General features: G+C 48.5%; 1 protein-coding gene across 8 annotated transcripts in view; it reads left to right on the top strand.

Moving 5' to 3' along the window:
* Positions 1-17638, top strand: part of LOC147010333 (transient receptor potential cation channel subfamily M member 2-like) — a 190132-nt gene that overhangs the window by 50673 nt on the left and 121821 nt on the right. For all 8 annotated transcript variants that reach the window (XR_015052250.1, XM_085858980.1, XM_085858976.1 and 5 more), the window contains exons 3-6: positions 7482-7561; positions 8299-8467; positions 8593-8773; positions 15534-15700. Coding sequence is in view for 7 of the 8 variants with exons in the window: in XM_085858980.1 (XP_085715106.1) it covers positions 7482-7561; positions 8299-8467; positions 8593-8773; positions 15534-15700 (597 nt within the window). In the remaining variant the exon portion in view is untranslated. The remainder of the gene's footprint in view (positions 1-7481; positions 7562-8298; positions 8468-8592; positions 8774-15533; positions 15701-17638) is intronic.

Raw genomic sequence — 17638 nt, 5'->3', positions numbered from 1 at the left:
TTTTTATGCGCACGGTGACATCATGGCTGCACGTGGGGTTGGAGTCCGGCAGGAGGGGTATCCCTGCCGGATGGTACCGTCCAAGGAGGGACGAGGTACACGTGCAGCTGCATGACGTCACGGGTAGGTGCAAAGTGCGCGAGCTGCGAGTGGCCGCGCTGGTGCTGCGCATGTAAAAAAAAAAAAAAAAAAAAAAAAAAAAGCAAGCCTCACTTTCGGGTGCACAGGATTCCTGGGCAAGGGGTGGAAGACCCCCTTGACCAGGGCACAGGAAGGAAACTAGTTAGGGGGAAGGGTTAGCTTAGCTAGACCGGCTCCATGGGGCAGGGGTAAGTCCTCATGGGGCCCGTGGAATGGATTAGGTAGAGGGATTGTAGCGAGATTTAGTTTGGGAAATTGATTAATGGGATTATTTGGAGACAGTGACAGACTTGTGGATGTGTAGAGGGGACGTAGTTTAGCTACGTAGTGTTAAAAGGAACGTGCTACTAGTTTAAGGGACGACGTGGGAGCACGAGTTAGTTAGGGGAAGTAGTTAGGAGGATGGCAGAGTCCAGCGGTTTGTGTGTTGAAGAGTTGTGAGGTGAGTACATGGTGAGTGAGTGAGGCCAGCGGGTCTGTGTGAGTGGAGCGAATGGGGAATGCATGGTGCGATGAGTGATTGGGGGGAGGAGTGACTCCCGCCCAAGGGACCCCGGGGTCAGTGTAGACTGAGTTAGTGGGTTAGTCAAATTAACAAATATGGAAGTCGTTTTGTTGTTGGTGGGAGTGTAGGCTCGAAACCCGTTTGGAGGGGTGCAGGAGCCCTGTTGACGACTTGGGAGCGTAGCTGCGAAAGGTGAGTATCGCTGAGTGGGTACCTCGGGCACCAGGCTAGTCGGCCGCGGTAGGCCAAGGGCCCATGGGGGGCCGGGATAGCGTAGTGGGCACGGGTGCGTCTGCTTGGTGCGGAGGCCCGGGGCGCCATTAGCCGCGTGGGCAGTGTTGTGGGCACGGGTGACCCTCGGAAAGGGGCCTGGGAAGCCAGCCTGCCACGTGTGCGTTTCAGGGGAGGTGCCATGGGGGGCACTCCCCGGTGTTTAGGGAGCTGGTAAGCTCGGAGGCAGTGTAGTGCCCAGGGGTGCCATAGCTGGAGATTCGGCAGAGGGTCGTGCCTGCCAAAGGGAGCCACGTGTCCCAGCCATGAGACCGTGTGAGGGCACGGAGAGAAAATTGGGGGGCGAGGCCCGAAATTGTGAGGACACCAACACAGGCGACGGGAATCTGGGTTGTTAGAACCAATAGTTTAAGCGAGAGGGGCTTGTTGAAAGCCCCGGGGTAGTTTAACAGTTAAATGGTTAGGGTAGATTAGGAAGTGTACCCCTCCGCACCATCCATCCCCTCGCTCTCGTTGTGAGCCGCTGGACCCACTTTGGGTTAGATCGCTGAACTCTGGGGAGGCCATCCTGAGGCTTGAATTGGGCCTCGACACAGGACGTTAGCTCTCCCTTATTCCCCTCCGGGAAGGGAACGTAGGGGTTGGGAGTAGGCTAGGTGACGAGATAGGTTAGCCGAACAAGGATTTGTTAGGATATTTTGTTAGGATTTGTTAGGACTGTGTTGCTGTAACGATAAAGGGGGTTAGGGGACGATTTATAGTGGGGAAGTAAAAAAAAAAGTAAAAAAAAAAAGTTGGGGCTAAATTGGGGTTTGACAAATTAAGGGAGTGGGTATGGACAGTGACAGGCAAAGGCGATAGGTTGGGAGGGAGACCGTAGGGTAGGTCCGAGCCCGCCTTCTGAGTGGCCAGCACCACCGCACTCCCTCCACCAACCTCCACTGAATGGCAAAGGCTGGCCAGCTTCATCTGCTGGCTGTGTTGCTGTAAGGCCTGTGCCGGCCCACTTCATCTGCCGGCTGGCTGTTTTTCTTCAAAGCCTGTGCCGGCCCACTTCATCGGCAGCTGTTGTGTTGCTGCAAGGCCTGTGCCGGCCAGTTCATCTGCCGGCTGTGTTTGCCTGCAACGGCCTGGTTCTGCAGGCTGTGTTTGCCTTTGCCATGCCATGCGATGCCCACTGCCCCTGTTCACCAGCCCCGTTCAATTTTTGCTTGCCCCCCCCCTGTTCATTGCCATGTGCGCCAGGATCAGAAAGCAACAGTTTGCAAGCTGCAAGAACTGCCCTGTTGACAGCTACAACACGGGCCTGCAGTGGCGGCCCGTGCACCGTGTTTGCATCCATCCATTCATCCATCCATTTGTTGTGTTCATTGCGTGTGCCACTTGAGCTGGCACGGAGACTGCGTTTGTGCAGCCCATGCACCGTTGTGGTTCACTGCGTTCAGTTTCAAAAGGGAAGGCCTTGGACTGCGTGTGAGCAGCCGGCCACGTTCCCTGTCACCTGCATTATTTGAGTCAGAGACTGCATGCGAGCAGCCTGGCTCCCTGCTAACTGCTCTCTTTTTGCAGAGTTCAGTGATCCTGGGCCATGGTTTAGTGTAAAATTTGTAAGTTAAGGTTAAGATGTACTGTAAATACGAGTGCGCCCCCGGCATGTCTGTCTTAGCGCCGGCAATTTTATTTAAGTCGTCCGTGTGAGTGAGTTTGTTTAGGTAGTTACTCAGCCCTCAGGTTATTTATTTTGGGGACACGAATACCATGAATGTCGCACTCAGGGATCCGTAGGTAAAATGTACTAGGGGAAAACTACACATGATGGCACACGAAAATTTGACGACTCGGGACGAGTCTGTAAAAAGGGGAGGGGGTAGTGTTGTGGTTGACGAAATTCACAAACCACCATTCAGGTCCCTTAGGTGAGATATCTCTGTAAGTATATGTGTAGTTCGGCCCAAACCCGTTGTTTAGAGGGAATAAATGTCATTCATGCGGGCTGCGACCCTTTTAGATAGCCGTTTTTCTTTTCCTATCTTTATTTTGGACCAGCCGCCATTACTACCACCACCAACCACGTCTCAACAGTCATCACACAACAACCACCACCCACAACGCCGCTTCACCACAACAGCCACGACCTTTACCGTCACAACTCGCCAACACCAGCATCACCACCATTCTTGCGCCACTTGTGGGCACCGATACTGGACTCGTGCAGGGCGCGCACCGAGCAGCGTATTCAGAAACATCACAGACTTTCCGAAGAAAAACGGATCAAAAACGACTCACGCCCCCTTTTGTTCCGTCCTATCGGAGAGCGTGGGGCGATTTGGCCCCGCCTCCAGGGCGTTGGAGTGAGGTCGCTATATGCAAATTCATGGATCAAAAAGCATTCACGCCCACTTTTCCTCGGTCCAATGGGGAGCCAGTTAGAGAGGTGAAGGGTCGGAGGTAAGGGTCAAAGGTGAAGGAGCGAAGCCACGGGGCTTATATAAACGGCTGCGTTCGTCAGTCAAGGCAGTTGTGCGTTGGGAGTTGTCGGTGGAGCTGGGAAGAAGTGGTAAGAGTCAGTTGGAAGTTGGAAGTTGAGAGTTGGCAGTTCGGAGGGGAGAAGTTAAGAGCGAAGAGTTGGGACGAGCCAAGAGAGGAGACGGAGAGGGCGATTAGACGGAGCTGTGGAGAGGTGGCGGCGGCGAAGGCGGACGAGGGGGTGCTCGCGTCGGTGTCGGGAGCTGCGGAGGGAGAGGCCGGCGGCGCGACCGAGGTCGTGGTGGAGACGCTTGTCGCGGGACCCGAGGCAGGGTGATATCCTCCTCCCCCCGAGCATCAACAACCCCCTCCTGTTTCCCCCTGCGCTGAGATAGTGCGACAAGGGGGGCCCCTTTCCCACCCCCTACCAGACACTGTCCGCGAGGCCCGCAGAGTTGGGGCGGCGCCACCACCACTTTGCGTCTCATCATCAGACGGGTAGGCCCGACACGGTCTCGGCCCCAGGCCCGCCTAACCCCCTCATCCTGGAGGGTGGTTCTTTTCCTTTTGCTTTGGGTATGTGTTGTCGGCGCCGTCTGTGAAGTAAAATTGTATAAGTGTTGCCGTGTGCTCGGTAGTCGGATAGCTCTGCATTGTCTTCTTCTTTTATATTTGCTTTTTGTGTAATATTGCATTGTCTTCTTCTTTTACATGTGCTTTTGGTGGAATTGTATATGTGTGCTTTCCGTTCATCGTGAAATAAATGTGAATTATGTTGAACTGTTTTCCCGCTTCGCTTCGTCTTTTCTTTCATTGAATCTCCATCTTGCTTCACGTAAAGGGTTGGTCGTGGGCTAAAACGCCCGATAATTAATCGAACCGTCGAGGCCGACGAATAACACCGCTCGGTTATCCCGATAGTATGGAACGGGTCGCTTCAAGTGGCCCGTGTCCGAAGTCGACCTGCGGCGAGGTGCGATCGCCCGGTCTACCCTCCGTGTGGGTACTTGGGTCGGTCGAATTTGGCGAGCAACCCTATCCCACGCGGGGGCCGATTGGCACAATCGCGGTGAGACCGAAAGGTCCACCTGTGACTAGTTCCCGGCGTTAGTCCGAGAGGGTCACGACTGGATTGTCCGTCCGGTGGGCGACGTGCCGCGATTCGAGTTACGTGGCCGTCCGCACGCCGGCGGGCGCGAATCCGCAACAATATCTTATGATTCATTCCAACTTGCCAAATGGATGTGAACTGTTTATCGGTGGTGGTTTTGAAGAGCCCAAATAGGCACAGTCAACACTGTGGGGTGAAATTCCACAGTTTGGGTGTCAATCATGAAGTGGCAGAGAGAGAGAGACACACACGCCATATTTTACATTAATGTGAGGCTGTGACCATTGGGTACAACAGAATATTAGTGGTGTATAGAGACAGAAGTCCTCTTATTATTGACCCACTTTTTGGTGGCCGACAAAATCTGCAGGTTTGGATGGCGAGTGGAGTGTCATGGCAAAAGAAGTGCTATCCTGTCTACATTATTACACAAAACCAGTCTCGACAAGTGAAGGAGAATATACTTTGATTCCATGCTTTAATGGGCTGTGATTCAACATCATTACTGGCTGGGTTTGGCAAAAAAAAAACATGCTGGCATATCTTTGAACAACACCCAGAACTGATTGCTGGAGCAGGATGAGATGGACCTTTGGAGCAGGTAGAAGAATTTATCTGTTGGTTATATGGTGCACCGAATCTCTTGGAGGAGTGGATCAAGTACGGCATGATCTGTTTCAAAGGGAATGATCATGATCTGACAGAAGGGTTCAAGAAAATACCCCAACAAGGGATGCATTGCAACTGCACTTGGTTCACTGCAATTTTCAAGCGATGATCTGGCTGCAGGCAAATTTTACAATCTATACAGTTGAATCGCCATCAGCAACAGAGGGCTGGAAGGAGACAAAAAATCGATGCCGAGAGATTGTGTGGTCCAGACTTCCCTCAATTCCACCTGCAGATTGTGTGATCCGGACTTTGTTGTCTGGATCACACAATGTGTTGGCACCACACATGCACTCGTCCATTTGTCGAGAACATGGTGAAGGATGATTCATCTGACCATAACACATTTCTCCACTGCTCGGTAGTCCATTGTACCACTGGACTCGCAAACGTGCATTGACAGGTGTGATGAGCGGTTTGTACACAGCAACCCGACTATGATATCTCACTCTGTGTAGTTCTCAGCAAACCGTTTTTTAATGAAACTGGCTGCTCATGCCCTAATTTGAAATTTATTCAATGGATCTGCGGTTGTTTGCTTGCTTTGCCTTGCACTTCAAATTAATGCACGGATATCACGATACTGGAGGATGTGCTTCCACTCACTGTTGATGTCTTTCCCTTGGAGTTCCATGCCGTCATCACCTGAGACACTGTTGCTCCCCCCCACCTCCTCTCTCCTCTCTCCTCCCCCCTCACCTTCTCTCTCCTCCCCCCTCACCTCCTCTCTCTCCTCCCCCCTCACCTCCTCTCTCCCCCCCTCACCGCCTCTCTTCTCCTCCTCCCCCCTCCCAGAGTGTATAGCAATGTTTGGTGAGGCATCGCTCTCCTCTCTCCTCTATCCCTCCCTTCCCCCTTAATATTCCTGTCAGCGAAGCGATGGGTTGTATTTGCTAGTCAACAATATTAAATGTGTGTCTCCTCCATAACTCCAAAACCATGAAACCTGGAGCAGCCCGAACCTTTGCATGTATGCGAAGGGAACTCCAGAGTGCATGAATTAAAACTGGGGATATTTGGGTAAAGTTAAACACCCCATTTGGAAGAGAACTAATGGGCTTATTAAATTAAACCCAAAAGCAGCTTTACCTTTAGTCAGCCTGTGTTTACCTCACAGAGGTCTTTATCCGTCATTTTGTTTTGGCCTACTCAAAAAGCCTTGGCGATTTCCCACGATGACCACTCACGGACTAATAAAGTGCTGTATATAATTTAAATCTATCTTCAGATTTGAGGATTGGAGCTGGTTGGCTAAATAACTGTTGAAATCTGAAGTGAAATCTGAAAATTTAAAGAAATTATAGATTTTTATAACTATGCGTATTTTCATCTTTATTTTAAGTAAGCAAGGCCGTGATCCCTCCTTCTGCATGTTTTCAAATTGCCAAAGTATTAAAGTTAACTTTCTCTACTGTTCGGATAATCATATTTAGTGAAGAAAAGATTAAGGAAGGTTCCAAAAGTGTAACTTCATTGAGCGCAACGAAAATAATTATGAAAAAGCGTTCTTCATCGAAATGCCTGATCTTCACTGTTTACATCGTTAATCGTCTTCCAAGCCGGCCATTCTTTACCAACCGTTTCGTTGGAGTGCTTGCTTGAGTGCTTAAACCAGTTGGCGAGCACTTTACAAGCTGCTTCGTAATGGCTGCCGACTCTGCGCTTCCAAGGTTAAACACTTCGAAACTTTGTAGGGTCAGCATACACACCTTATTCGAGGTTTTGCACAGACATTTTTTCAAAATTCACAACTTCTAAACACACGAGCCACTACCTGTCGCAGGGAAGGGGTGGTAGGCTGGAAAGAGGAGGCAGGGGTAGGGCAAGAGGAGGTGGGAGGAGGAGGAGAGAGGGAGGTGGGGTGGGAGAATGTGGCAGGGAGGGGAAGGGGTAAGGTGGAGTCCAGAGGGAGGGTAAGGGGTGAGGTGGGAGTCCAGAGGGAGGGTAAGGGGTGAGGTGGGAGTCCAGAGGGAGGGTAAGGGGTGAGGTGGGAGTCCAGAGGGAGGGTAAGGGGTGAGGTGGGAGTCCAGAGGGAGGGTAAGGGGTGAGGTGGGAGTCCAGAGGGAGGGTAAGGGGTGAGGTGGGAGTCCAGAGGGAGGGGAAGGGGTGAGGTGGGAGTCCAGAAGAACTGGTCAAATTGTCTTTTCCTTTCCCCCAAATTATTTGAATGTAAAATTGGGAGGGGGTATGTCCCACAACTCTCATTTTCTGACTGCTGACCTCTGACCCTTTTATAATCTCCCAGCAGCATGATTGTGATGTTTTCAATCCACCTGTTTGCCTGTACCATCCCAGTATTTATTCACAGAGTATTGATCTGACATTAAATGGCTAAACAAATGCTTGGATGTGTTCCAGTTTTTGCCAAGGAATTGGATCTCCAGAAGGGAAATAATGAAGAGAGAATGTTCTTGTTACATTCCTTCTGAAACGGCATCGTAAGTTTTAATCCTTAACTGCTGTCCATCCACAAGGAATGATCGTAAAGGGGTCTTAAGCCAGTTTGCCATGGAAGATTCCATGGTACCTTTTGAAAAGAGGAGGAAATTGTGTGCTGCTACCCTGTGCGAATTCTAAATTTGTCTTTTGGTATGGGGTGGTGTGCAACAGCGGCTGCATAGCCTTGTCTCCTGGTTAAGTACCCAAAATCCAGGTGTACTGCAACCCCCAACGTCCAGGTTCTCCTCTCCCCACACCTGCTACTTTCTTGTTACCCCCCCCCCCCAATTTGTGGAATTGCCTTCAATCCCACTCTTCCCTGCAGACTTCAAGCAAGTGGTGCACCAACATCCCCCATCTCTACCAGCTATCTTTTCTACCCCCAGTAACCCTTTTCAACCCTCAGTAACCCTTTTCAACCCTCTTTCCTCTTTCTTACATGTTTTCTCCCATTCTCGCTCTCTTCTTTTGTTGTTCGTTCCTCCTCTTGCTTGTGTCTAATTGTGGGCCCCATTGCCACCATTATATTCCCTTCTTTCCCTCCATTTCCCCATTCTTCCATGAGTCTCAATTTTGTATATAAGTGAGGCTGTGTGAGTTTTGAAAGGCAAAGTTCCAAAGTTGAGAAGCCAATCTGAAGAATGTTCGATTTACCAAATTGTGAGCATGAGCATCTTCTACTTCTTTAAATTTTTGCTGTATCATTTCTTTCTCTCTCTATTCTACACATTCACAGGTTTTGTGCATGTGGATACCATAAGGATGAACACTCAAATATGAGTTTACAGCTCTCCTTGCCAGAAGGTCAATGGAACCAAAAAGAGCACACAGTTGAAATGAAAACTGATGCATTTGGAGAGATTGACTTCTGTGGTTCAAGTCCGAATACCCACATAAATGCTCAGGTAGGTGACGGTTCTGCAACAGATGATTATTCAGGCCAAAAGGTGAAAGGATTGGGACTCATTAGACTTGTGTTTCTTGTCACGATACATTCCGTTTGCCGAACCACTCCCCTCTCCACCACCAGTTCATACGTGTCAGCTGCGACACACATCCTATGCTGTTATATGAGCTCCTCAACCAGCAGTGGGACCTGAACACCCCGAACCTGCTCATTTCAGTGATCGGAGGAGTCACAAACTTTCAGATGAAACCTACTCTCAAGGAGGTCTTCAAACGAGGGCTCATTAAAGCGGCTGGAAATGCAGGTGTGTTCCATAAACCTGTGACATGTGGAAGTAATCTCAATCAAAGGTAAAATGGTATACAAATCGGATTTGGAATTGAGAGAGTGAGGGTTTCAAAATGTGTCTGCAAGGCCTTTCTTTGTATATTTGTACTTTATTTGAAACATGTCAAGGGACTTTATTTTGAAGACCAAAGTAACCACGAGGTAGGAGTCAAAGGTTAAGATCAGAATGAAAATGGCAAAAAGATTATCCGAAATAAAATTAGAAAGGGCAAACAGAGTTTGCAGACCCTCCCCAGAACTTGTTTTGTGTAGTATATTTTGTGGCAAGTTAATGGAAGGATTTACTAAATTAAAGGTAAAAATGGTCTAAAGTGTAAAGGTCTGAAACTGTCTTATGGGTCTAAATGGTCTGAATTGTTAGAAGGGTTCTAAAGGGTCTGAAAAACGTCTGAAAGGTGTGAAGGTCAAAAGGTGTAAAGGGATCTAAGGGATCTAAAGGGTATCAATGGTCTGCGGGGTTTAAAGTGTCTAAAGGGTCTGAAAAAGTATATAATAGGAGGTCTAAGGAGTCTGAAGGATATAAAGGGATCTAAAGGGTCTATAAATGTAATTAATGGACATGATGGATGTAGTCAACACCGAAGGTGGATGGAAGTTGTGTTCTAAATTTATGCACATACCCAGTCTTCATTCAATAATTTCCTTGGAGTTCCCTTTGTATGTATGCAATGTTTTGGGCCGCTAGGTTTCATGGTTTTGGAGTTATGGAAGAGACACCCACTGACACACACTGCACATATATGACACACGTTGATTATTTGATGGTGATATTAAGGGGGTGGGGTAGTTATTAAGGGGGGGATGGGAGGGAGGGAGAGTAGAGAGAGGAGGGAGGGAGGGTCGAGAAAGGAGGGAGGGGAGAGAGACAAGGGAGGGGAGAGGATGGAGGGAGGGGAGGGAGTGAGAGAGAGGGGAGAGGATTGAGGGAAGTGTAGGGGAGCTAGGAAAGGGTGAAGAGCAAGGAAGGGGAGGGGGAAGTGTGGAGAGTGACACCTCACAAAATGTTCCTAAACACTGCGAGAGGATGGGGTGTGAGGAGGGGGTGAGGCAGGCAGAGACAGAGACAGAGACAGTGAGGGGGGGGAGGAGGAAAAAAACAAAGAGAAAGGTGAGGGGTGTAGGTGGTGTTATCAAAGAGAATGATACAGCTTGTGTGGTTTATGATACATATTTTTAACCCAAGCACATGCCCCCTCCCCTAAGGGAAAGGGGAAAAAAATTACAAAAACTACAACAACAAAAAAAACACAACAAAAAAACATTAAAGAAAATAAAATATCAAACAACAAAATAAGAAGAAGAAGAAATTATTTTTAATCCTTTTTTTGCATTTTCTTCCTTGGATCTTGTTTTAAAAAAATTTGTATGGTGTTTATGCAGGCATGATGGGATGAATGGCCTCCTCTGTTAGATTTCCTTGTATTTCCTTGCATCCTCTTCAATTTTGTCAGGATTGAAAGACATGTTCCACGTGTTGGACCAGTTTGTGATTTTACCCAGATCTGCAGTGAGCAAAGAAGCTGCTGCTTGCCGGTCTGAGGGATAACAGATGGCGCAGCAGAGGGTGGAGTCAACAGCAAAGAGATAAAGAGGATTTTCCAGAGTCGGAGAAATCATTGATGAAAAGCAGAAAAAGAACAGGGCCCAGAACGCTACCTTGAGGAACTCCAGCCTGGACAGGAAGAAGGAATGAGAGAACTCCATTTAGGGCCACACGTTGACTGCGACAGGAGAGGAAGTCTGTGAGCCATGAGTGGAGATGGCCTTGGATACCATAGGAAGAGCGTTTGGTGAGAAGGGCAGGGTGCCAGACCGTGTCAAAAGCACGTGATATGTCTCGGGATATGGCTCTGATTTCATGTCTCACACTGAGTGTCTCCATCCATTTTTGGGAGAGCAGAAGCAGCACAGATGCCAACCCTCCCGATTTCATCGGGAGGCTTCCGAAAATTCACCCAAACTCCCGCCCTTACGATCACTATCCTTATCCTCCCGAAATTTTGATATTTTTGCACTGTTCACTAATCAGAATGTACTAGTATGAAAATTGAATGAAAAGCATCGTCTGCTACGTATAGCATGTGGTAACTCCATAACGTTCGCTGCTACCAAATTGTACGTAAAAAATTGCAAATTCAAATGAGGAGCAGCGAAACATTGGGTCTGGATCTCGCTTATGCGATCATGCACTGAGATTTAGTGCATGCGGTATGTGTGCAATACAGTGCATGCGGTATGTATGCACAGTGTATATGCATGCGATACGCTCACTGCATGCAGCTGGGCCCCGTACCAGCCCGGCGGTCGCGACCACCGTGCGGTGTTTAACAGCCGCTAGAGTTCTACGAGTCGCGCTGCAGCTGTGGAACATCGACTTCGAAGTTACCGATGCTTCAAGCCCTCGATGTTGATTACGAAATGGCAGAAAAGAAGCTTACGAAGACCAAGAAATGGTCTCAGAAGTACAAGACCGAATACAGTCTCCAATACCCGTGTATTCGAAAGTCTGAAAGAGGAATTCATCATGCGTATTGTACAGTATGCAGCGTTGATATTTCAGTTGAGCACGGAGGTCGCGATGATATTCGGAAGCACGTTGGAAGCAAACGGCACACAGACATTGCAAAGGAGAGATCTTCGAGCACGAGTACCGGTACACTTCTGAATTATTTCACCAAACAAGGGACAAGCGAGGAAGAGGATGTTACCCGAGCGGAACTTCTCTTTAGTGGATTTATTGTGGAACATAACTTGCCCATATCAGTCTCAGATCATGCTGGACCTCTATTTCAAAAGATGTTTCCAGATTCAAAAGTTGCTTCAAAGTATGGATGTGCAAGAACAAAAACTTCAGCAATAATTGGTGAGTTGTCAAATGTTACTGCTTCATCTATTGCCGATATTGCTAGACTAGCTCCATTTAGCCTAGCTACAGACGGTAGCAATGACAGTGGTGAGGCCCAGCTATATCCTGTCCTGATTTCGTACTATGACAACAGTGCTGGGATTGTGAAGCAAGGTTTGCTAAGTTTGCCTGCGTGAAAACAAGATTCCACTGGAGAAAACATTTTCAAACTGCTTGATCATGAGTTCAGTGACAGGAAAATTCCGTGGGGAAATTGTGTTTCCTTTTGTGCTGATAATGCCTCTGTCATGGTGGGCAAGCACAAAGGAGTCGCTGCTTATATCCACAAACAAAATCCAGAGTGCTACATCATGGGATGCCCTTGCCATATGATGCACAATACGGCCAAGAAGGCGGCTCAGGCCTTACCCATTGAATTAGATGACTTTCTCATCGATATTTACTACTACTTGGACAAAAGTAGTAAAGGAGTGAAAGCACTGCAAGAACTCTGTGATGCCCCGACACACAAGATTCTGAAGCATGTCGCAACAAGGTGGCTGTCCCTTGGTCAGTGCCTAGACAGGCTGATTGAACAGTGGGAGCCACTTCGCCTCTTCTTCAAAGAAGAAGTACGAAGAAAAATGCAACCAACTGTAGCCAAGACTCGAACAACGAGCAAGAAGGACGGCACTGTATCTACTGCCAGTACTGGCACTGCAGGATCAAGCACTAGTGGAGCAGCATTCACCACTACCACTGCAGTATCTGCTGCGAAGAAGACATCAGGGACAGCACCAAAACCAATGCTGAGAGCAGGTAGCATCACCGGCCCTTCATCACGTTCATCTACAAAGCAGATCCCTTCAGAGTCGAGAAAGACTGTGATAGTCCCATCTACAGGCAAAGAAGGACCCAAGTTAAGTTCTGCTTTTGCCAAATCACTTGATAGAAGCTCAGCAAAACCTTCGAACCAGAGGTCTTCTTCCTTGGCTGCACCTACCTCAAGCTCTCTCCTCAAACGTAAAATTACGTTTGTAATTACGGTACTACGAGTCTGACCTCTTCTGCTGGCAGTAAACGCAAGTGTGATCGCCCTGCGGCTAAGTGTACTACGAGTTCTACAACTATAAGCGCATCTTCCTCAAACACTGTGCAGGAATCTAGAGAAAAACGTGTCAACAGGATGTTCTTGTCTCCACAAACAAAACTCTATTGTTTCTTCCTTCGATATGCCAACAAACTTTTTGAGAAGGGGAATCTTCTGCTCCAAAGAGACGAACCCTGTATTCATCTCCTGCACGGAGAATTGAATGGTCTTCTGAAAGATATCTTCGTACGGTTTTTGAAACCATCGGTGTCATCGGTTGCTCTGGTAAATGTACCCTTCTCTGACAGAAATCATCAGAAGAATGATGAGGACCTCATGATTGGGAACGATGCCAAACTGTATATAAGGGAACAAAGGAGTCTCAAGAAATCCACCTTCACTCTGAGTGAGTCAGACATCCAAGGTTTCTTCAGTGCAGTTCGCTCATATTATGTGAAAGCCTGCAATTACATCTTCAAAACCTGGCCGCTAGATGATGAATTAGCCAAGCATGCTCAGGTGCTGGATGTTAAGCTACACCAAGAAGTGGGGTTTGACTGTGTGGAGTTTTTCATCAAGAAATTCCCCTGTCTGTTCAGTGGCGGTGATAGTGACATAGACAGTCTTGAGAGTGAATTCGCTCACTACCAGGCAGACACCTCCATAGCTACAATTGCTACTGAGACAGTGAGAGTGGATGAGCAGTGGCATCGGATTTCACAGCTCACAGATCCCTGCACTGGTGCCAAGAAGTATCCTAATTTGAGCAAAGTGATGAAGGGAATCTTGGTCATTCCTCATTCGAACGCATCATGTGAGCGGGCACTCAGTCTTGTACGGAAGAATCATACTGAATTTCGTCCCAATTTGAGTGTCAAAACCCTGGAAGCTCTCTTACTTGAAAAACTAGCTCATAGCACCCCTTGCTACCAGAGAGAATACAGCAAAGACATAATCAGAAGGGCTAAAAGAGCCACACAGCTGTCACTCAGCAAAGCTGCCATGGAAAAAGCAAGCAGCAGTAGTACCAGCCAGTAAGGTAAGAAAAATATTGCTTCTTTTGTGCTTTTTGTTAATCTTTGATTGTCCCCTAACTTACTAATATTAACATACATGTAACATTAAAAAGTGCACAATTTTCCCCTTTTTTTGTTCAAAAAGTGGGAATTCTTAACATGTTAAATGCTCCAAAATAGGGCTCAGAGGGCACTAGAGAGCGTCTAGAACCCCAGAGCTTCCAGGGCCCTAAGGCGGGCCCTGGACCCCGCCGCAAGGGTCGAGCGCTCCGCGCTCGAGATGTGCGCATCGCGCACATTATTTGGTGTCGGTTGCAAATCCTCCCTAATTCTGATTTCCAAAAGTTGGCATCTCTGAAGCAGCATATCCAGGGTGGAGTGACCTGGTCTGAAACCAAATTGCAGGGGATGAGTTCTCCCCAAAAGGACTGTTAAGAACCCCCCCCCCATCTATTTTCTCAAGAATCCTCTGGAAGAAGTCCTTTCATTCGAGCTTCTGGGTCTCACTGTCTGCCATGATCTTTCCTGGGAAAGCCACATTTCCAACCTGGCCTCCAAAGCCAGTCACCGACTGGGAATCCTCCATCGTGCAGTCCTTCCTCAGCTCACCTGAGCTCCTGACCACTTACAAAGCTTTCATCTGCAGACTGATGGAGTACTACTTTCCCCTCTGGGCTGGTGCTCCTGCCTCTCACTTTTCTCGGCTTCATGCTGTGGAAGCCAAGGCATTTCGGATCATTGGTATCTCCCGTGATGAGGCTGAGTCTTTGGGTCTCTCACTCTCTCACTGCAGGAAGGTCAGTGGTCTGTCTGTCTTCTGCCGTCTCCACTCTGGTATCGCCCCCCCCCCCCACTGCTCTGTCTGCAATATGTCCCCAAAATATTTCCACATGGCGCTCAATGTCCGCCAACAACCCCCTTCTGGTAAAACTACCAAAATCACGAATCCCTGCTCACCTTCACTCTTTCATTCCTCTTTTTCCCGTCTTAGTAAAAAAAATCTCCCTCACTCTCTTCGAATCCCACTCTTCCCTCCAGGTCTTCAAAACAGCTGTTCACCACCACCTCTTATCTTCCCCCATCCAAAACCTTGATCTTTTCTACCCCCATAAATCCACCCCAAACCCACCTCCTTCCAATTCCCTGCTTTCCTTCCTGAATGTCCCTGTAATGTCCATTTTGTATACCCCATGTTCCCCACCCCTCCTTCTCCCTATCACAGATCTCCTAATGTCTTTGTTCCCCACTGTTTTGTTCTTCCCTTTCCCACCCCTCTTGTCTCACGCCCCCTTGCTGTGCATTGTGTGTTAGCTCTCATTCGAGCCTCGACAATGTTTCTAAAATAAAAATAAAAAATCTCATTCTTCACTCCAGCTCTTCAAGATCATTGTTTACCACCATCTTAAATCAGCCCTAATCCAAAACCATGATCTTTTCTCCCCTCGTGAACCCACCCCATATCTCTCCTTCCAATTTTCCAGTTTTCCCTCCTTGGAGTTTCCTTCTGCATCCATCTTGTCCACATCATGCCTACGTGTTTCTCATCCTGTTGTGTCTGTTACGGCCTGATCCGTACAGTGCACTAGCTCTTCCACGAGCCTCAGCAATGTACACAAAAAAAAATCTAATGGGATTACATGACCCATGAAGATCACCCTTTTCCAATTCAGCCAGTGTGTCAGAGAATGTCTCTTCAGATGGGTGTGAGGAATTATGGAGTGGGTGGTATGTTCTGCGACTGGCAAAACCTGTTTTGTTTTTTCAGGAGTATGGATCATAACTGATGGAGTCCACTCTGGAGTGACCAAGGTGGTGGGAGAGGCGGTGCGAGATTACGAGATTGCTGAACGATCTCAACAGTCCAATGTTGTCACCATTGGGGTTGCCACTTGGGGTGTTATATATAACAAGGAGTTGCTGAGGATTTTACCGGTATTTGTACCACATTGCACTCAATGCCACAGTGTATTGCGATAAATGCCACACTGGATACAAACTGTTAAACAGCCCATCACAAGCACGTTGGTATCACATTTAATGTTTGTACAATGGTTGTTGAAGTGAAAGTTACCCTTTGTTAATAGTCGTTGAATGCAACATATCGTATCCAAACTTGGAACGTTGATCAATCTACTCATAAGCTGGTCAGTTGGATGACTGTTCTCTTGATCCACCACTTGGGCTCACCTGCCCTCCTTACTGCCATGACCTGTCTGGCCATTGAAGACGCATCTCCAATTAGTAAGCACCCACGTCCGAGTCCCTAATGGTTGAGGAGGAAGATAGGGGTCCCATGCACCCCCATGATACATTTTTTAACCTGCATTTTTACAATCCCTGAGGTGTGTGGGAACAGAATTTCCTTTGTTCCCATTCCAAAAAATGTCCCATGTGGGTGGTTTAGCCGTTTTTTTGTCCGCCATCTTGGATTTCTTGGGACGCAAAAGTAAGGGGTCGGGGTATTATTGTTACGGCTGTGGAAATTCACATTACACCATAAAGGGCCCTCAGGTGAGATATCTTCATAGGTACATGTGTAGTTAGCCCAAACCCGTTGTATAGAGGGAATTTATGTCATCCATCCGGGCTGCGACGCTTTGAGTTAGGCGTTTTTCTTTTTCTATCTTTTATTTCAAACACACAACATTTCAACAACCACGCCATCCCCATCACAGCGCCAACCACACTGCAACCACGCCACCTCCACCATCAACGCTACCACATCTTTGCCACTACGTCCGCTTCCGAACGGCAAACAAAGGCGCCAAGGAGGGAACTGCGAGGATGCGCAGGTTTCCCCGCCTGTTTCTTCCGTTTGACTTCCCCGCGCTTTGGAGTGGAGGAGGGGCGATGCAGTTCAAAGGTTAGAGGTCATGTGAAGGAGGGGTCTCATTTTGGGGGAATAATTCTCTGGCCCAGACCCAAAAGCTTACTCCCCCGGCCCCCGCACGGGGCGGGGTGGAGGGAAAGCGTGAGGGAACGCCCTTTTCGGGAACCCTCTCGAAGGAAGGTGGAGCTGAGAATGGGGCGAAGGGCGGAGCCCCGCGCTATAAAAGACGGACACGGGCGGGCGCGCTGTCGCCTCTTCCTCTTGAGCCTCTTCCTCTGTCGCCTCTTCCTCTGTCGCCTCTTCCTCGGGAGCCGCTTCCTCTCGAGCCTCTTCCTCCAGCGCTTCCTCTTCACCCTCTTCCTCTTGAGCCTCTTCCTCTGGTGCGCTCCCTCTTCTGCCTCTTCCTCTTCGTCTTGGCTGGTGGTCTGGTTGGTCTTCGGTTGGTTTTTGTGGAGAGTTGGTCTTCGGGAAGAGGTCCTGCGCCCGCGCCTTGGCGAGCAGCCCTGTCACGAAGGCACGGACGGGAGACGTGGTAGCGCCCGTTGCGAGGTGGACCTGCGCGTCCGGACGGGGAGTGCCGGAGAGGGTTCGCCAGCCGCGAGAGAGGTCGGGGCCAGGCACGACCACGCTGACGGTTGCAGGAGAGGGACTCACCAGCCATAAAAGGGAAGTCGCGACTTCTTTCTTTCTTTTCCTTCCTTTGCTTTTTGTATAAATGATTGTGGGAGGCGCCTGTCCGACAAGTTGAACTGTTTAAGTGTTGCCGTGTGAACGCATATTCGGTTGTAGCTCTGCATCGTTTCTTTTGTTTTAATTGCTTTATGTGCATTACTGTATGACTGCAAATACGTGCCTTACGTGCTTGTCTGTGTGTGCGTGTGAATAAAATGCTTGCTTGTTGAACTGTTCCCGCTCTGCTTCGTCTCTTTTCCTTTTTTATTGACCCTCCATCTTGTATCACGGAAAGGGGTTCGTAGTGGGTACAACATCCCGGTAATTAATCGGAACCGTCAAGGTCGACGATAACACCGCTCGGTTAT

The sequence above is a fragment of the Eptatretus burgeri genome, chromosome 16, assembly GCF_056783735.1.
Source record: "Eptatretus burgeri isolate ZD-2024b chromosome 16, Ebu_testis_v1, whole genome shotgun sequence".
Taxonomy (NCBI): domain Eukaryota; kingdom Metazoa; phylum Chordata; class Myxini; order Myxiniformes; family Myxinidae; genus Eptatretus; species Eptatretus burgeri.
This window is presented reverse-complemented; position numbering and strand designations above follow the sequence as displayed.